The sequence below is a fragment of the Rhinatrema bivittatum genome, chromosome 11, assembly GCF_901001135.1.
Source record: "Rhinatrema bivittatum chromosome 11, aRhiBiv1.1, whole genome shotgun sequence".
NCBI lineage: Eukaryota > Metazoa > Chordata > Amphibia > Gymnophiona > Rhinatrematidae > Rhinatrema > Rhinatrema bivittatum.
Genome location: NC_042625.1, coordinates 69,740,166 through 69,760,259, shown reverse-complemented (window position 1 = coordinate 69,760,259; position 20,094 = coordinate 69,740,166). Strand labels below are relative to the sequence as shown.

Here is a 20,094-nt window from a genome sequence, read left to right as displayed (position 1 = left end):
CAGATTTGGAACTCAGCGGGTCACCCACAGCGGCCGGCTGACTCAAGGGCACGCTGATGCCCAGTTACTGAGGGAGGACCATAGCTCCACCAATGGCACTGGACGTGCCAAACAGCAGGGCTGAAGGGGAAAAACAGGTTTTTCTGATTTAAGTCAGGACAATCAGTATCCTCATCTCTCCAGAAGTGCAAGTTGCCAGCAATCCTGTCACATAGGCCTTAAGAGAAAAGAGGAGCTGGCCTGAGGGGGTTCGTTTCACACCAGTATGCATTTTTAAAAACTTTAAAGATTGTATGTTTGGAAATATCCCCAACCTCCCCACTCCCCCCAAAACCCAAACCAGAATCTCCAGGCGGTCGCAGCTGCTCTTTATAAATGCCCGGTTCCAGGTATGTCCCTCCCCACTAACTCTCCCCCTCCACGCCCACAAATAAATCTGAACGAGGGTCCAAAAGTATGATACCAACGTCAAACCAAAGCACCAGAACGAAACATCAGTAACAATAATTATTATAAAAACAAAAATGAACATGGAAAAGTGAATGTTTTAAACAGAGTGTGCAAGGGGGTGGGAGAATAATTTCTCCTCCTCCCTGATCCAACGAGGAACCTCTAGGGCAGGGATGGGCAATTCCAGTCCTCGAGGGCTGCAAACCGGTCGGGTTTTCAGGATATCCCTAATGAATATGCACGAGAGAGATTTGCATGCACTCTGCCTCAGTCATATGTAAATCTTTTTCATGCATATTCATTGGGGATATCCTGAAAACCCAACCGGTTTGCAGCCCTCGAGGACCGGAATTGCCCACCCCTGCTCTAGGGAGTCTGTTTCTCCTTCCCCCCCCCCCCCCACCTCTGCAATCCTAGGAAGTCGGGGGGGGGGGGGGGAGGCAAGAGCAGGACATACCAGTTTCAAGTAGTTGTGAGCAGCTTTTAAAATCACCTTCTTGCTATCAAGAGATCCTGTCATCATCAGCCCACCTGCAAGATCCTAATCTTTGTCTTCACCCCCACTCCTGGTTCAGCCCCAGCTTCCCTTCACCACTGGGGAAACTTTCTGTGGCTATTAAGGTAGATATTTTCCTCCTTAAAGCCCTTCTATTAGAGTAATAAACATCCGTGAATGGTTTTGCTGGATAAGGGTAGGACAGCTCCACACCAAATCATTCTAGGAAACCAGTTTTGTTTTACTTTTGTTTTTTTAAACAGCACAGGCAAAAGGGAACATATTCTAAACCTGCTTGAAAGCAGCTTCAAAAAGGCATCACCAAGAGCAAGGAAGGTCTCCCTCCCACATCGGGAAGAAGCTCATCTCTGATTCAGTCCGGCTGCATCTAGTCTACTTTTATTCTCAATGTTTTACATTAGACCACAGGGCTTCCTGATTGAATGCGCTGACCTCTTAAAGACCCAGAGAAGAGCAATTTGTAAAGGCCTAGGAATGAATGCTGCAATCTGGACACTGCAGGCTCTTATAAAACACTTAAAGAAAGAAAAAACCCCAAACCAGGGAAATGAACATCGCAGTCAGGATAATCTGCTTCACAACTCGGAAAAACAATTACAAGTTAAAGGTCCCTTTTAAATATGGACGGTACTGTGCTAACTGCACAGTCACACACCCCCATCTCCAAAGCCCACTCTCCCCTTCTAGGGCATCAAAAATAGACTCCTAAATCCAGAGTTTGTCGTGTGAAGCTTGTAGCACCGTCCTGGTGTCAGGAATCAGACAGAGAGGCAAACAGGCACAGGGACAGAGTCAGAGGGAAAGTGTTGGATAATATGGACCCCCCTCTAATATAATGTTCCAGCCCCTTTTCACACCTGAGGAAAGGAGGGAGGGAGGGAGAGAGAGACCTGTCCCTTTGCGGTTATACTTTCAGCTTCTCCTCTGGCTTTTTTGCCATATTCTTCAACGATCTCAAAGGTTTCAAGCAAACTTGCGTTTTCTGGCTCCAGTTTCATCTCCCACTATCCATAACCTCCCCTGACCCCCAAGCTACTTGATGTAGTCTGACTCTAATTCAATAAGGTATCATATCAATATCCCTCCCCAAAGAAGATAAGAGGAGGCCCAAGAGGAGGAACTGCGAGATGGTTTGGCAAAGAGACTCTCTCTCCCCCGTGCTCCCCAGGAAGGAAGAGAAGCAGTGGCAGGGAGGTGGATTTGAGCGAGGGAGAGGCGGAGTTCCTGAGTACAGAGGCTGTTATGGCTAAGATCCCTAGAAATGGAGGCAGCCGGGGTGGGGAGGCTCCCTCGGTCAAGGAGGTAGCTGACGTCATCCTTGGCTATGGAGACAAGGCGGAGGTGAGGCTGAGGATCAATAGGGAGGTGGAACGAAGTCAAGAAGCGGTCCCTGGAGATGGAGGCAGATACAGATGCTGGTGAGGCTGAGGTCCCTCTTGAATCAGAGGTAGCGGGTGAGGCGGAGGATCTGCCTTCCTGGACTCAGAAGTGAACAGCTGAGGCCCTCCCCTGAGGCCCACTCCAGGCAGACCCCCTTCTGATGCCTCACAGTTGAGTTCTGAGGTGTCCTTGCAGTGGAGTGAATGAGGTATTGTATTGTACTGTGTCACTGGCTACCTGCGCTCATCAAGTGGCCTGTTTCAGCTCCTGCAGGACCTCTTCTGCTGGCAGGAAGTGCACAGCACTTTGTGGGGACTGCTCGTCCTCTCCCTCGTACAGAGCCAGCTCACATAGCGTGGGATCTTCTACCACAAACGGGAGAATCTCACTCATGGGACCTGGGAAAAGCAAGAGTGGCCTTGATTACTCACCCCCATGACTCTTGACCACAATCAGGCTGCATCCATTCACCCTATATAACCTCTGCCCCCGGCCAGGCGGAAATCTGCTGTTCCTTTATCACATGAAACCTAGTCATGACTTACCCCTGGGGGTTTCCTCTGGCACAGACAACCTGTCCTGCACTATGGTGTCTCCATCATTTCTCACTGCCAATGTTCCTATACTGGCCAGGAACCCCTGCAAGAGAGAGACTGTGCCTTAGAACAAGACACTGTGCAGAAATCCAAGTAAAAGACTAAGGCTGGCGATGCATCCCCAGAATACAGAACATTATGGGGAGAAATGAAGAGGACCCTGGGGATATGAGGGTGGGAAGGGGGTTGAAGGAGGAGATGGAAAGGGTAGGGGGAATGGAGAAGAACCTGGGGGTGTGGAAGAAGCGTAAGGAAAGAAGACAGCGAGTGATGGACCCCACCCTCTGCTCCCCACGTTTTAAGCTCCCAGATCTGCCCCTATATCCTGCATGACATTCAGTTGAATTTATTTTTCTATGTATAAAACCAGACTGAAGAACAGGAGAGTTGTGCATCCTGTGCTCGTTTAAGGAAGACATACGAAAATCTTTATAAAAAAAAAAAAAACAGAACAATCCTGCCAAATGCTTCTCCCTAAACAAAGGTGCTTTAGAACCAGAGACTGCCCAGGGCTTCACCTAAGCTCTATCTGAACTCCAGGGCAGGTAAAAAGTGTTTTCTTTTGTTTTTATTTTTAAAGGCGTCACTTTATGATTTTGATTTTCAAAAGTACGAGAATGCACATAGAATTTATACAAAAGGAATCATGGAATTCTGGATCTTTTTAAATACAGTACCAGTCTCCATATATGCCTACTATACTCAGATATAGCCAGAACTGCTCCATGGTACATACCAAGCTTAGGGAGGACATCAGGAAGGGTTCCTGGTCAGCTGGACGGGATCGTTTGGGAGGTTCCATGTCAGCAACCTCCTCGTCCTCTGCTCTCTCCAAGACTCTGAGGTTACAACAGAGAATCAGTCAAGCCTAACGATTTCTCTGCAGTGTCCTTATCCCTGACACCCAGACATTTCTCCCTCACACACACCTATCTGCAGAACCCTGCCCATCCCTGACACATCTCCCTCACATACATACACATTGCTACCTGCAGAGTCCTTATGTCAGACTCCCTTCCCTCATACAAAAATTCATCCTCACCTCTTCCTGCGGCGTAGGCAGATTGGTAATTGTGCCTCTGTCTCTCGCCTTGCGTGCAACACCACTGCTCCTCTTAGGTCTTGATCTCCTGGCTGCTCCTCTTCTTCTGGGCCTGGTGGAGAGAGGCATGTCTCACTGCCCCAGCGGGGAAGGCTCGCAGGTGCCCTTCCAGAGACACCATTGAAGCTGCTGGAGCGGCGGCGCTGGGTGGAGGTTGGCAGTGGAAGGGCAGACAAACGGAGCTGGGGTTTGCTGTGCTCTGCACAGCACGGAGGGTGCTCAGATGAGGCGAGCTGAAAGTCATCCTCCATAGAGATGTAAGGGGCCAGCATCTCCAAGTCCAGGGATTCCAGGTCCTGCAGGAATGACAAGGTGACCTGTGATCTACACCACTCCTCACAGCCATACAAAAGCTCTCACACATAGCAAGCCCTTCCCTTCCTCCCTAGCCAACTCTCACAGACTCCCTTCCCTCATTTTACCTGGTTCTTATCAAAGAACTGTCACACCTCGCTACATCTCCCCATCCCTGTCTCCTTATTAGAGAGTGTCTGCTGTCATGAAGGGAGACTCCACACAGAAGCTCTCTCTTCCTTTCTCCTCATCTGGGCACCACCAAATATAATAAAAGCAGCAACATCCCAATCAATAAACACAATGAGAAAGGTGGTGAATACATGTATACAAAAACAAACCACTCAAACTGAAATGCCTTTTATAAAACCAAAGAGAAACCTTGCACTATTATCTCACAAAAGCTAGTGCATCTACCCTTGGATTCACTTTTCTGGTTTTATTTGAAAAAAACCCAAACTATTCTTTGAATTTAAAAAACTTGCTAAATGCAAAAATACTCTCTGTATTTATCCAAAAGTATCAGGAAAATGTGACCATCAGAAAACGAAGACAAATCCCAAGGGTGGCTGATCATATTGATGCACTAGTGCTTGTGAGATAATGGGCATCGTCATTGCCCAGGTGTGGCGGCACTCTGGGTTTAGGCCTCTGTCCTTACCTGCAGCGTCTCCTCAGTCAGTGTGTCCTTACTGGGAGCAAAGAACCTCTGCACATTGTCCATGACCGAGGGCGGCTGGCTTGGAAGAGTCGCCTACGTGGAGAGAGGAGGCAGCGATAGAGGCAGCAGGTGAGCACCAAGGTCTGCTCGTATGAACTAGCCAAGAGATCAGAAGTCATACACCTGCTCACAAACACCCCCTGAATCCAAGTGGTGACCCCCTGAATATCCCAAAAGGTGTATATCCCCCCCCCCCCCCCAAAACAATCACCTCTCCATAACCCAAAGGGCTTTCCCATCCCAGCAGCTCACCCAGCTGGCCCTCTTTAATCCAAGGGTACCACTCCCAATATAAATGCACTCACCCCCAGTATCCCAGGGATAGGCCCCCCCCAACACAAAATGTGCCCAACCCATCCCCTTTATTCTAGCGTTACCCTCTCCCTCAACATACTCTCACCTGCCCCCATCCCCCATGTAGCTCAGGGTGCACCCAAGACCTTTTTGGAGGAGGGAGTCATTTGGGATGATGACCCTGAGAATGACACCATGATGAACTCCAGGCTACTTTGAAGAAAAAGATAACCTGGTGTGCAGCAGGTCACAGTAGTACCTGCAGCCTCCTCTGTCTGCCCCCCAGCCCAGGCACAATCCCTTCCTGCCAGCAGGAGTCAAAGAGCTGCCTTTCTTGCTTGCATCTGCCTCCTCCTCTGCCAGGTGCAGTCTGAAATCTGAACCACGCAGGGCCCAAAGCACATTCACATTTCCCACTGAAACTGGCAGAGCCAGGTAAGAAGCGCTGCCCTCCTCCTGCTGGTGGGAGGGAAGAGAGATGATTGCATGAGGGAAGGCAGGATGAGAGCGGCGATGACTGGGTGGTGGAAGAGTGGGGTAGGGACTGGAAGAGAGATGATTGCATGGGGAGGGGAAAAAGGGATGAGAACTGTGTTTTGGAGGCTAGGTAATTGCAGCAGGCTCCAGGGGGCCATAGAGAGGCTTATAAGCCATAGACCCTGCTCCCTCCTACGGTCAAGCCCTGGATGCACTCTCAGCACAAACACACCTACCCTTTTCCCCTCATGTCCCAGCAGGGCCCCCCCAGGCTCCTCTAGAGCTTAGTCCTATAGAAAACTACCCACTCTTGCACATACACTTAGAGAAGGAAAGAGGGAGAGGGAGGTACCGGGGTTGTGGTGTCTGTCGTGTCCATGGCAATGGGATCCACTTGCTCTAGCGGCTCTGGAGAAGGGCAGGGCTGGGGACTCCCGGGCTCAGGTACTTGAAGCTCGGCCTTTTCCCTGGGGCCATCAAAGATGGGACCCAGCAGCTTCTGGAGATCCGGGCTGCAGAAGCGCCGGGGATCTGACTGCATCTCCTCGTCACTCATGTCCGCTGGGCGCAGGAAGGCCAACAGCTTGGAGTCCTGGAGCCCTGCAGCGAGGATACATCTGAGAAAACTGCTCTCCATGGCAGCATGTACACCAGCCAATACACAGAAACCATGGCACGGTAAGCACCGCTGCAGTGGCCAGGAAGTGTGCTCTGCACCGCCGCACAGGCTGAGGGGCGCACGTATACACAGAGGCCACTATCCATGATCCGGAGCACAGCACACGCACAGGCAGTGATTGGGACCTGTAGCGTGCATGTAGGGACCAATATACATAATCAGGATGCTACCTATTTTTGTGTGTATACACAGAACTGCAGATACCATCCCAACATGCACATATACGACATGTGGGAGAACTGTTATCCATTTAATGCAGAATATTTGTGGTGGCCAATCTCAACAGCATGCCACAGGTTAAACGTCTACCCAAGCCAGGCTGCAATGCCTATCACTAGTCAGAAGCCACTCTTGCCATGGGCTGAAGCAGCTCATCTCTTTGGATTTTCCACAAAACACTCCGTGAACCTCAGCCAGAGAGAGCAGATACCCTGTAAACCTCCCAGGTCCACCCTGAACTCCACCCAACCTGTGGCAGGGTCCTGCTTCTTCCCTTCCCCCTACTTTCTCCATACCTGACTCACTTATATTGAGAGACAGAATGATCTCGCTGGTTGCTGGTGCCAGCTCCGATGCCAGCTCCATGGGTTTCTCCTCTGCTGTGTCGCAGGCAGCGGTCACCTCGTGAAGGGGGTGCCGGGGTCTCTGGTCCGTCTGTTCCAGGGACAGAACCACACCAGCCTCCTCAATCCGACTGTGGGGGAGAAGACAGAAACACGAGGTCAAAAAATGAAAGGCAGAGCCCAGAGACTATTTGCTAAGAAAGGGATGCAAGGGGAGGAGCTATGCTATAAGAATGGTCCAATAGGGGGCGGGATTCTACTAGAAGTCCGGAAGGGGGCGGGGCTCCACTGGAAAGTGTGGTTAGGCAGGGGACAGGGTTTACATTTATTTCTCTCCAGAAATGTCTCAGGAAGGAGAAAAAGAGACAAAGTGAACATTTGCCAGGATTTCCCTCCCCCATGGAGGAGGTGGAGCACAGAGCTGAGCAGGCGGTGCATGTACCTCTAACACTAGGATCTGTCTCCCCCCTGGCCCATGGAGGTGGAGCAGTGTGCGTACATGTCCCATATCCTCCCCACCGGGATCTTCAAAACTGAGCAGCACAGCACACCCTCCGGCCAGGATCCCCTCCCTCCTCCCCCCCATGGATGGAAGTGCACGGACCTGAGCACCTCGTGCACACACATCACGCTCTTCTCGTCAGGGATGGCTGTTGCCTGAGTCTGCATCCAGAAGTAGCCGCCATTCTTGGCCAGGAAGCGGTAGTGCGCTGTGAGGGCCTGCCCTTTGCGTAGAACTGCAATAAAGAGACACCGATATAAGATGCTGGAGGCTCGGATTCAGTACGGACAGAGAGATCACTACGAGGACCCAGAGGCCCAAATTCAGAACAGATCCAGAGAAAGCACTCAACAGCAACATGGAGCCTCCCAAGAGAGAAGTGGCATTTAGAAAAAGTTCCCGTAGCTCTCACTTACGAGTCTGCATATTCTTGACCACAGAATCTGTGTCCAAAGCGTGGATGTACTCATAAACCGTGCAGCCAATCAGCTCCTCCGGTGCATATCCTGCCAGCTCTGCTATCCTGTGCATGTCCGGGGGGGGGGGGGGGGGGGGGGGGGGGGGGGGGGGGGGGGGAATGAAAGAGAGAAGCCTTCAGTTAGAAAGGCAAAAGTCCCAGAGACAACACATCCAATGGACCCCCCACCTCCCCATGGCAGACAGAGCCCCGTCTCTTCCCCCATTTTCAGGAAAATCCCTGCGACTTAAATTGTGTGTGCTATTCCTTCTCTTCCCCCAACCCCCACTCCCCCGGCTTACTGATGTCCAGGGGGAGTGCCACCCTATCAGTACACTGGCCCTCCTAGCCCCAGCCTGTCCACCAGAATCTCCTTCCAGACACCCCCCCCCCCCCAGGTGCGCACAGATGGTACACACCCCTGCCGGCTTCTCACCTGTTGTCACAGTAGGTGAATCTCATGTCCATGCTGTGCCGGCTCAGGAAGGTATGGCTGTCCAGGGGTAACTCGATGCTAGAGGGGTGAAGAATCCCCTCACACAGCAGGATCAGGCAGCGGAGCGGCGTCTCCTCATACTCTGAATCAGAGTCAGTCTCTGAGTGCCTCAGGCCTTCATAGGATTTTACATGCCCTGAACAATTCAATACCTACATGAGGAAGGACAGATGGTGTCAGAGGGGAGGGGGCAGCAAGCATGGGAGCAGCTGCTGACTGGAGTCCAAGAAATGGCCCAATCCAAATAGTAAGGATGTGCGATCGTTTTTCCCTGAATTAGGCAATTTCAACGAATTCGGAAAAAATTCATTTTTGAGTCAGTGGGAGGTAGTGCGCGCTAACCCGAAAAACGGGACCCCCCCGAAAAAAAAACAAAATTCCCGGGGGGGGGGGGGGGGGCGGCGGCCCCTAAAACGAAGCCAGACAAGAAATTTTTACCCGAAACGCATCTCTACCAAATAGCTCTCCCCCACCCTCGACCATATTCACCTTCCAAGTGGCAGACTTCAGATTGACCGTGCGCCCCCTGCTGGTCAAGGTGCTTTTCATTCTCAGTGAGAGGCTGCGCTTGGTCTGGATCACCTCCTCCTTTTTAGAAAGGCCTGCGCAAGTCGAGGAAAGAGGCGGATTAAGTCACAGCACCCAGAGAAATTAACAACCCGCATCACCAGGGGAGGAGGGATCAGGGGGTACCCAAGATGGGGGATAGAGCTGTTGTGGCGGGACGGTGGTGGCACTTACCGTGCAGGGTGCTCAGCACATCCTGGAGCTCCTCCTGGTCACAGGGGTGAATAAAATCATAAATGTTCTGTCCGACGAGCTCCAACTGCAGGAGAGAGCAAAGGCAGATAAGCCCCCATTCCCTGTGGAATTAGAACTGAAGAAGAGAACAGACAGAAAGTGACCTGCCAGGATCACGGGAGGATCAGTGGCAGAGTGGAAGGAGAACTCGGGTTTAGATTCCACCCCCCCCCCCCCAATTCTATGGAGTGTAGGGTTCCCTCTCCCCACCATCTCCTCTCACCTGGGTCAGCCCCAAGTGCTTGCTGACGTTCTCCGAGAGGTAGATCATGTCCCCTTCATCAGTCAGCACCATCAAGAAGCCGTCCAGTGCCCGCAGGTAGAAGCTGTCCATCTGCCGGTCTGCCTCCGATGACTTCCTTCTCCAGTCCCCTGTGGGAGAAGAAGACGGAACTGGTGAGAAGAGCGTCTCCTGAAGAAAGACAGCACATATTCTCCCCTAAATCGGAGGAAGGGGTAAGCAAGAGGCAGATGACGAGACAAGAGAGAGGCCTACTGATGTATATCCCATGCTTCGCACAGGGCACCACGCAGAGCAGCCTGTTCCATGCAGAGTTTATGCTGTCAAACTGATTAAACACAAAGGGGTCCATTTTCAGCCGCTGTATGGCTCGGCTAGTTAGGCTAACTAATAGGGAATATTCAGCAGTGCGGTTGCGCCGCTGAATATACCCAGCTATACGTTTTTCCGGCTATATTTAGGGCAGGTCTACGGTTTATCCAGCTAATGCCATTCCTCCCCGGAATGCCTCCCCACCTTTTCTAGAATTTAGCCACATAAGTCACTGATTTTTCCATTTGGCCAGTCAGGGGTAGATATTCAAAACACAGCCGGCTACCTAAGTTTGCCAGATAGACTTATCCAGCTAACTTCGATGGGATATTCAGCTATACAGCTATGCAGATGAATCTCTCTGGATAAATTGCTACTTGGCCAAAATCTTGTCTAAGTTTAGACCTGCTCAGGTCTAGCTTATATGGATAACTTATCTGGCTAAATCTGAATATCACTACTTAGCCAGATAACTTATCCAGCTAAGTAGTGCCGTCCCTTTAGCCCCATTGCCCGCCCACAAGTTATCCAGCTAAAAACTCAGCTGGATAAGTGACTTATCCATCTAAGCGGCAGCCACTACTCATGGCTAGATATTTAGTGGCTGCTACTTATCAACCTATCCGTCTTAAATGGTTTTCGAATATCATCCTCAACCTGATTGTGAGGAATGGCAGGAGGACCTTGGGGAAACTGAGGAACCGGGTATCCGAATGGCAGATGAAATGTAATATGGACAATGTATAAAGTGATGCCCAAAATAATCCTAACTGTATGTACACAACTTTGGGTCCCACATTTGGAATTACCACCCATGAAAAAAGGATCTTGGAGCCCCTGTGGATAACACATTGAAATCCTCGGCTCCGTGGGTGGCTGTGGTCAAAATGATCCAAAAAGGAATGGAGAACAAAACAGAAAATATCAAGTTGCTTCTATATTGCTCCACAGTGCATTCACGGCTTTGAGTATTGTGTGCAGTGCTGATCACCGCATCTCAAAAAAAAGACATAATGGAACTAGAAGAGGCGCAGATAGGGTAACCAAAATAATAAAGGGAGAGTAATAGCTTCCCTTGTAATGAGAGGCTGCACTGGTTAGGGCTCTTCAGCTTGGAGAGAGGACATGAGAGAAGTTCAGAAAATCAAGAGTGAGCTGGAGCAGGTAAACTGGGAACCCGCCATAGAGCAGGTTTAACTTAGCTGGATATAACTTATCTGGCTAAAAAGTGCTGAATACGGGGATATTAAGCGGCATAGCTATGCTACTGACTATCCCATGTACGTTTTATTTGTGAGTTTTTCTATACCGAGGTTTGGTACAAGCCTTCACTCCGGTTTACATTTGTAACAACTTTTACAGTATAACATTAATAGCTGAGATACCATAATAACAGACATAATAGTGTAAGCAAATAACCAGTATAACGTTAATAACATTGGCACTAAAACAACAGACATAGCAATGTAAACAGAAGATATTAAGTTGAAGTTGACCATCAAAATAACATTAGTAACAGTGGGTGCAATATGTGTTAGTTTGTATGTAGTACATTGAGATCTTGATATGAACAAAAGTGGACAGAACACTGGAATTCAAGTCTTAAAGTGATAGAAGTGCTTGGTGTTGTGCGTATGATTGTGTTGCTGAGTCTCATGTGTCTGTGTAGTTTAACTGATGCCATCTTTGTAGGCTTGTTGAAATAGCCGGATAAGTCTTATCTGGCTAACTTACATAAAAGGCTATCTTTGGATATTGAGGCCAATAAAACTAAAAGCATAAGAATGCTTGCATTACCAGCTATCCCATTATCACTCTACCGAGCTTTTAAGTAAAAGCTTGCCTCCCCATAGAATCCCCAACAAAAAAAAACTTAACCACTCCTCTCTAAAATAAGCAGGCCTAAACCATCTCCTCCCTCATAATCCCCACTCCCCAACGCTAGTACTATAAGCAGAATTTAAAAGAGGTTTGGTGCTGCAGAACAGCTCCATTAATAATTATTAGGCACACAGACTGGGGTGTGTCTCCACTTCTTAACTTTGGGACTACTTCCTATTGTGCCAGACTGGCCACTGTCAGAGACAGTTGATGGACCTTTGCTCTGACCCAGCATGGAGCTCCTTATCCTAAAGCCTGTGACACACACGTTGCAACCCTGTTTCTGAAGGGTCATCATAACTGTCACTCACAACCCACCTTCCCCAAACACAGAATGCAGAGAGGCCGCACTTGCACACCCCTCCCTGTAATTATCCACTGTCTGCCTCCCACCTTTCTCCTACTGCGCTCCACCGCCCCACTCACCTGATGAGAGCAATTTCTGCATCCGTAGATAGCTGATGGTCAGCCTCATGATGGAAGCCTTGTCCAGGTGTGAACTGATCCCCCGGCCAAAGGGCAGGGTGTGCGCCAGCTGGTAGAATACCTCCGTCTCCTTGCTGCGTCGGCTCCTTGCTGCGTCTCGCGACTTTTCCTTCCGGATCTCTGTTGTGGACCTGTAAAGGAACACAATTTCTCAGATCAAGCAAAATGGGAAAAAAAAAGGTTTTACAACAGCAGCTGATGAGTTACTGTACCATCTCCTGTAGCTAGGTGGGAAAAATGCAAGAGGCTCATTAAGAGAGTTCCAGGCTACCAGGGTCTGAGGATGTTTGGTTATAAACCATCCTGCGAGCAATACGAACGAAGGAAGACAATCTCTCTAGCCCTGTGAGGCGGTAATAGCTCCTACAGCAGCTGTGCACACCAAGCACAAAGCCAACACAGAGCATGTGTGTCTCTCCCAGTGCTGTAATCAGGGGACAGAGTAATACTGAGCCATTACAGCCCTACCTTCTAATGCACAGCTGTGAGAAGCCAGCCTGGGGCTGCAGGTGAGCAGGAAATACCAGCCCTCAGAACGTCCCCCTGCTTCCGGGAACGCTCACAGGCCTCCACACAATGGCTTCTTGGAAGGAATAAGACGTGTCTGCAATTAAATTACCTCCGGGAGCTGCAAGAACCACCGCCCGCCTCGGGCTGGATTCCTCCCCACGTGCCACCGCCCTGAATCCAGAGTCCCAGAATAAAATGCATCCAGGGCTGTCTAACTCCCTCAGAGAAATCTAGGGGGGGCTACTTCACCCATGTCGTCAGGCATTTAAGCTAGCAGATGGGGGGTGGCTGATGGAATAAAAAAAAAAAGACAGGCAAAAAGTTCAAACGTTTGAAGAGTACAACGGATCTCAAAAAGAGGAGCACAGGGCAGAGCATCTCATGAAGTTTAGAGAGACAAGGAAAGAAATCTGGATGCCAAACACTTGAATGGATTGCTAAGGAGGTAAAAAGAGGAGAAAAAATTATTTTCTTCAGAGGAAGAGTGGGGAAGGCCAGAGGTGGAAAATAATACTGAAAAGCGACAAGGAGCAATGTGTGGAGCGAGAAGAGGAAAAAGCAGAAATATTAAGACGTCGCACATCCGTTTGCTTCAGGCAAGCCAAATACGAGTGGCCCTCTTATAGAATAAGAGATGCTACTGACAGCAAGTGTTTTACTATAGAAATATTACAGATGCACCCATGCTTCTCAGTTTTAAAATCTGCTCCCACCCTCCTCCTCCCCCCAGCCTGCAGTGGCCCAGTCCATTGGCTGTGCCACGTGTGCATGTGGCCAGTGATTTACGTAGGGTTTCCACCTCACGGAGATCAATCCAGAGGTGGCGGCCCAGACTTGGTCCTGTCCCGTTTCATGCTCAGATTTTAGGCTCTCACTTTTCTGGGGGGGGGGAATCAGAAGTACAAGCACGCAGTGGGGCAAGCGCAGGACAGGATCGGCCTCTTTAAGGTGTTGTAGCGAAGCGGGACCTCCGCAGCACGTCTCCAGTCACGCGGCGGCGCACGACGTTCCTCTCCAAGGATCTATTGAACCGGTTCTACAGCGGACCCGCCTGCCCTTCTCCTATCGCCCTTAAGCATCCCGGGGTGTCCACTCTCAGTTGGGGCAGTAACTAGCCCACCCCTCTCCCTCTTGCCAACCAGCGACCACCAAACTCAAGTATTAACGGTATAAATTAGCCTATATAACAAAGCTGAGGTGAGCATGGCACGGGAATGCCACACCGGTAAGAAAAAGCGGCATCTAGTTAGCTCTCTGGGGGATCTGCAACTGGGCCATTTCCTCATTATTTTTCATCCCAGGCAGCTTTAGTTTCAAAGTAAACTGGTGACGAACGGCTGAGCAGCTTCCCTCCGCCGCACTCAAGAGGCCACAGACACACGGCCCAAGGGAACCAGGCCACTCGCCACTGGCAATTACGTGGGAGAACTGTAATAGCATCTCTGTCTGCCCTTGCCCAGTGTGGATATGGCATTTATTTTCGGTAAGGACAAGTTGAGATCAATGGTTAAAAGACGTTACAATTAAAACAAATCGAAGAGGTGCAGGCTTGATGCAAGGAAGCAAGGTGCATTTCTGCTCCGGCAGATTTGGGTAAGGTCCTACCCTCCCAGTAGAACAAGGAAGGGAAGGGTGGCAGGAGGCTCTCGTGGCACATCTACTGGGCGGAGAGGTGGCGCTCTACTGGCACATCCGTCAGGGACGGGGAAGGCTTTCCCCCGCACATCTGGTGGCAGGGGATGGGGTGTGGGCCGTGGCACGCTGACACGTGGGTGGGGTGGGGGGGGGAGGAGAGGGGAAGGGGAAGGGGCACTCTTCCTGAATGGCTTGGAACAAAAATTTGGTAGGAAAGCTGGAAGCTCTGAAAGTGTCCCCTACCAAACGTCAGCCAAATCCATGGACAGAGGACCCCCCAACCCCCGATATATGCGTTCAGACACACTGCAACGGTATTTAGGTGCTTTCCCCCAATTCAACATGCTTTAAACAAGGTGGCATTTTACTTTTCCACCCCCACCAAACCATAACAAACAATAGCCAGTAAAGAAAACCCATCACTAATTTAGAACAGAAGAACATAAGACTTGCCATACTGGGTCAGACCAAAGGTCCATCAAGCCCAGTATCCTGTTTCCAACAGAGGCCAATCCAGGTCACAAGTCCCTGGCAGGATCCCAAGCGATAGAGAGATTCCAAGCCTCTTATCCCAGTGGATATCTGCAACCCCACCTTAATAATGGCTTAGGGACTTTTCCTCCAGGAACTTGTCCAAACTGTTTGTTTTTTTTAAACGCAGCTACACAAATACATTTCACCAAATCCTCTGGCAAGAAATTCCAGAGCTTAATTATGTGTTGAGTAAAAAAAACTATTTTCTCTTATTAGTTTTAAAAGAATTACCTAGTAACTTCATTGTGTCCCCCCCTCATCTTTGTACTTTTCAAAAGAGTAAACAATTAACATTTACGCATCCAATTCCACTCATTTTATAGATCTCTATCATATCTCCCCTTAGCTGTCTCTTCTCCAAGCTGAAGAGTCCTAACCTCTTTAGCCTTTCTTCATAGGGGAATTGTTCCAGCCCCTTTATCATCTTGGTCGCCCTTCTCCGTACCTTTTCTAATTCTGCTATATCTTTCTTGAGATGTGGTGACCAGAACTGCACACGGTATTCAAGGTGCGGTCTCACAATGGAGCGATACCGAGGCATTATGACATCCTCTGTTTTATTCTCCATTCCTTTCCTAATAATCCCTAACATTATATTTGCTTTCTTGGCTGCTGCTACACACTGAGCAGAAGATTTTAATGTCTTTTCAACAAGGACACCTAGATCCTTTTCCTGAGAGGTGGTGACTCCTAATGTGGAACCTTGCATTTTGAGCTATAATTTGGGTTACTCTTCCCTAAGTGCATCACTTTGCACTTGTCCACATTAAATTACATTTGCATGCCCAGTCTCCCAGTTTTACAACATCCTCTTGCAACTTCTCACAACCCTTTTGTGATTTAATAACTTTGAATAATTTTGTATCACTGGCAAATTTGATCACCTCACTTGTTCCCATTTCCAGGTCATTTATAAATGTTAAAAATCGGTGGTTCCAGAACAGATCCTTGGGGCACTGTACTATTCACCTTTCTCCAGTGGGAAAATTTACCATTTAGCCTCTATTCTCTGTTTTAACCATTTGGCAGTCCACAATAGGATAATGCCCCCTATCCCATGACTTTTTAATTTCCTAGGAAGTCTCTCATGAGGGACTTTGTCAAATGCTTTCTGGAAATCCAGATGCACTCTATCAACTGGCTCACCTTTATCCATGTTTATTTACGCCTCAAAAAACTGTAGCAGATTGGTGAGGCAAGACTTCCCTTGGCTGAATCCATGTTGGTTTTGTCCCATTAAACTTCTTATCACATGAATACAAAACACTAACTTGAAGTGTATGCAGTCGCTGCTGCACATCCAGGGAGTAACTCTGCAACCAGCTGCAAGATTCTTTCAGAAGGGGAAGGAAAGGGGGAGCAGGAGTAATTTTTCTAACCACAAATAGTTGCTTGTAAAACGTAACATGCCTTTTACAATGCAGAAGAAATGTTTCTTTGTATGAACAGGAGTTTACAAGCTGCCAGACTTGGCAGAAGTGTCTGCACTTGTTCCAGCTTGGTTTACAGGGCTTAAGATCTCCTCTGGTTTCTGACAGACCAGATCTCCCCCAAAGGGGAAAGGGTACCCCCAGGTACCTCTTTACAGCAAACCTTACTTGGGACTGTGTTACAGCCTCTCATGTTCGCCAGTCGGATATGGGAATTTATTTAGAATTCTTTGCCTGTTGATATTGCTAGCTAGCGTATATTTGGATGGGATTATTATTTTAGATTTCATTGTAACTCGCTCAGAGCATCTTTTGTCGTCAATTGAAAACGAAGGTGAACTTCCTAATAAGATTCTGTCTGCCTCCCGTGCTCTCTCAACCAATCTATCAAGTCCTAATGAAGAAGGATCTGACCTCCCTGAGCCTGGAGCCAAGGAGGTCAATCTACGACGGGTCAGCATGCCAAACGGGTGAGGAATGCAGAGCCGGGATAGGACATGCGTCAATACGGTGTATTGCACACACACACACACACTAAAATGAGAACATACTGATGCACCCTCACACACGACGTACATCGTAGTGCTGCTCCAACCCTTGGACGCGTGCAAACCTAGTGGTGAATGGATACAGAAGCCAGAGAAAACAGAAAAGCAACAACATTTTGGGGTGGGATGGGGGACCCGAAATACAGGAACAAATGAAGGTGGAGAAACAGAAGCCTTTTTGACAACCCCCCCAGCTTTCTTCCATAGACTCAGTCGGATCAACATTATTCCACCATAGCTAGGGGATTTCCTCTTCCCAGCGGAAAGGACAAATCAGACAGCTTGCCCTCCTGTGTGCCTACAATGAAAAGCAGAATCCAAACTGAACCCAAAGAACCAGCGACAACGTTTCAATCCAAGCCTCCAACAGCCAGCAGCGCTGGTAAGCATCCCGTCTCTCCCCCGAACTCCCATCCAAAATGCCTGCCGAGTTACGAGGACCCAGTTCCTACCGGCGCTCGGGAGGGAGGAGAGGCTGGGATGTGAGCCCCCCTCCCGGACTCTAGTCCAGCTGCCACATCCACATAGCAGGCAGGGTCCCCCTACGCATCACCACCGCCACCCCCCTTACTTTACCTCCTCAGTCGCCTGCGCCTCCAGTACAGTCTGTCCCACATCCCCGGGCAGGCAGAGCGCAGGGTGGCCACTCCAGACTCTGACTAACTCTGAATGAAGCCAGCCAGCGGTTTCCTATCTGCTCCTCTTTTGGATCCCTCCCCTCTCCGCTCCGCCCTCACCCCTCCCCTTTCCCTGGTTCTTCTTGAGCCTGGCTGGGAACAGTCTGTACTGTTCCTGTCCCTTGGCCTCCTGCCTGGATGGGATCTGTGCTTGTAGGCCCTTGCCCGCAGGAACGCTCTGTTTTGTTACTGGGACAATGGCTGCTCAGGTCCTGCTTGTTTATTTGGGAGAACGAGAAGCAGGTGGTGTGTGTGTGTGTGTGTGTGTGTGTGTGTGTGTGTCCCGGCCTGTGGGAGAAGAGGGGTTATAGAGCAGGGGCTGGCTGGTAGGGGAGGGAGTAAACTGAGCAGGTGGGGGGAGAACATGGGGGTAGGAGTGACAACTGGCCTGATTTTTTTTCCCCTGGATTTTTAGGGCACTGGAGGGAGGCCTAAAACGTTCCGAAATGTTCTGACTTCAGCCCTCCAGATGCAGGATAGTGTCCGATTCTCCCCCGCAATTATGCAACACAGGGTGGGTTTTGGTAGTTACTCTGCATTCAATATGGGCTGGATACATTCGATCTGGGGCACTCGCATAGATTCCAGGCCACGATTTACTTAGAGACCTAACAGTACCTTGGCTCCTGGGCTGCTGAAAGCAAATCTTTTTTTTTTTTTTGGGAGTAAAGATCATAATATGAGGCTCTGAAGGGGTAGCCTCAGGCTGTAACATCAGAATATATTTCTTTGCAGAAAGGCTGGCGGATGCATGGAACAACCTCCGGAGGTGACAGAGGCAAAAAAGAAAAAAAAACAGTTCAAGAAAACAAGGGACAAGTACAGAGAGAAACGTTAATTACAAAGAAGTCGCTCGCCCATGCTTAAGCAGCCATCAGCCAAGGCATTAAACGTCTGGAAAGCTGGCAACCCCAGGAGGGCGAGAGAAACTAAATGGGGTCAAAGCCCCGACTGTAGGGGGCGACGCTCTCCCCGCTCTGGGATGGGAGGCCGTGCAACGCAGGGAGAGGAGAGTAAGAAGCGCGAGTTCGCAAGCAAGAGAGGGGAGGAAGATTTACAAAGATTCCCAACCGGACAGGAAAAAAAAAAAAATATATATATTTACAGATTTCTCTCAAAAGTAGGAGCCGGAAAAACACCAAATAAACCTGGGAGAACCAGCAGCAAACCCTGACCAGCAGCTGCCGGGGAACTGGCTTGGTGCCCTCTGTCTTGGACTTTGCAATTCTTTCCTCTCAGCGCTTTGTGTGTTGCTTTCACAGGACAGAGGCAAACCGTCGGGCCCAGAAAGTGTCTTGAATCTGAGACGGTAAGGGTCAGAAAAGAGACACCAGGAGACCCAGACAGCCAGAGGAAAAAAAAAAAAAAATATATATATATATATAAATATATAAATCCATATCCGCAGCCCAACTGTTCCTGCATTAACCAAGGCCACTGCTGCAAACGCTGCTTTAAAAAAAAAAAAATCCCACTGACCACTTCCTCAAAAGGGCCTTGCTCATTACTCCTGCCCTACTAATTCGGGGCTTTCTGTCCCGGACGGATTTTTTTTTTTTTAAGCACATATTTACATCCAAGTAACTGCTGGCAGAACATTTCAGGACAGGAAGGAAAGAAGCAGCCAAAACTGAAATCCCTGCCTGGGCAGATCGCCATAAGAGAGAAGAGGGCAGAAAGAAACAAGATCGCTTCCCCCACCCCCCAGGCTCTCTTTCCGAATGTCCAAGCCCTCTTTAGACATTAAAAAAAAAATAAAAATGTATTCTGCCCTAATGGGCTGCCTTCTTTCAGGGACAAAACAGAGGAGAATGAAAACCATCTTTACACTGATTTCCTTGCTGTAGCTGTCCCTGCCAAACTTATCACAGTCCCAGAGAAGGGGATAAGAGGTTCTCCTAAGTCAGTACGGAGAACATCGCCCAAGAAAGCAAGTTGTAGACAGCATCTGTAATCCATCACGTATTCCGGACCTCGGTCCTAATTAATACGCATTCTCCCCCTCTCAGACTCCTGAAAGACAGGGGGATGCGAGCATCTGCAGCTCTGCCTCCACTCACTATCGGGCCGATACGGTAAAAGTCGCGCAATACAGTAAATAAAAATATTTAAATTAGGGCCCCGCGGTAAAAAGAGGCGCTAGGGACACTAGCGCGTCCCTAGTGCCTCTTTTTGGACAGGAGCGGCGGCTGTCAGTGGGTTCGACAGCCGACGCTCAATTTTGCCGGCGTCGGTTCTCGAGCCCGCTGACAGCCACAGGTTCGGAAACTGGATGCCGGCAAAATTGAGCATCCGGTTTTCAACCCGTGAGCCATGGGCCCATTTCAATTTTTTTTTTTTAACTTTAACTTTAACTTTTGGGGCCTCCAACTTAATATCGTCATGATATTAAGTCGGAGTGTGCACAGAAAAGCAGTTTTTACTGCTTTTCTGTGCACTTTCCCGGTGGCCCGAGAAATTAACGCCTACTTTTGGGTAGGCGCTAATTTCTGAAAGTAAAATGTGCGGCTT

The 20,094-nt window shown here is 49.3% G+C and overlaps 1 protein-coding gene across 5 annotated transcripts in view; it reads right to left on the bottom strand.

The window, feature by feature from the left end:
- Nucleotides 1–827: 827 nt before the first annotated feature.
- HIF3A (hypoxia inducible factor 3 subunit alpha) overlaps nucleotides 828–20,094 on the bottom strand; it is a 40,075-nt gene continuing 20,808 nt past the window's right edge. For 3 of the 5 annotated variants that reach the window (XM_029619803.1, XM_029619804.1, XM_029619805.1), the window contains 14 exons: nucleotides 12,190–12,380; nucleotides 9,553–9,701; nucleotides 9,270–9,354; nucleotides 9,018–9,130; nucleotides 8,469–8,680; nucleotides 7,992–8,098; nucleotides 7,678–7,810; nucleotides 7,026–7,204; nucleotides 6,184–6,431; nucleotides 5,001–5,093; nucleotides 3,986–4,341; nucleotides 3,680–3,782; nucleotides 2,893–2,986; nucleotides 828–2,745 (listed from right to left, as the gene is read on the bottom strand). In XM_029619803.1, the coding sequence (XP_029475663.1) occupies nucleotides 2,594–2,745; nucleotides 2,893–2,986; nucleotides 3,680–3,782; nucleotides 3,986–4,341; nucleotides 5,001–5,093; nucleotides 6,184–6,431; nucleotides 7,026–7,204; nucleotides 7,678–7,810; nucleotides 7,992–8,098; nucleotides 8,469–8,680; nucleotides 9,018–9,130; nucleotides 9,270–9,354; nucleotides 9,553–9,701; nucleotides 12,190–12,380 (2,215 nt within the window). In that variant the 3' untranslated portion in view covers nucleotides 828–2,593. Of the gene's footprint in view, nucleotides 2,746–2,892; nucleotides 2,987–3,679; nucleotides 3,783–3,985; nucleotides 4,342–5,000; nucleotides 5,094–6,183; nucleotides 6,432–7,025; nucleotides 7,205–7,677; nucleotides 7,811–7,991; nucleotides 8,099–8,468; nucleotides 8,681–9,017; nucleotides 9,131–9,269; nucleotides 9,355–9,552; nucleotides 9,702–12,189; nucleotides 12,381–17,482; nucleotides 17,593–20,094 lie in introns of those variants that run through there. The other 2 variants (XM_029619801.1, XM_029619802.1) reach the window with 2 other exon arrangements.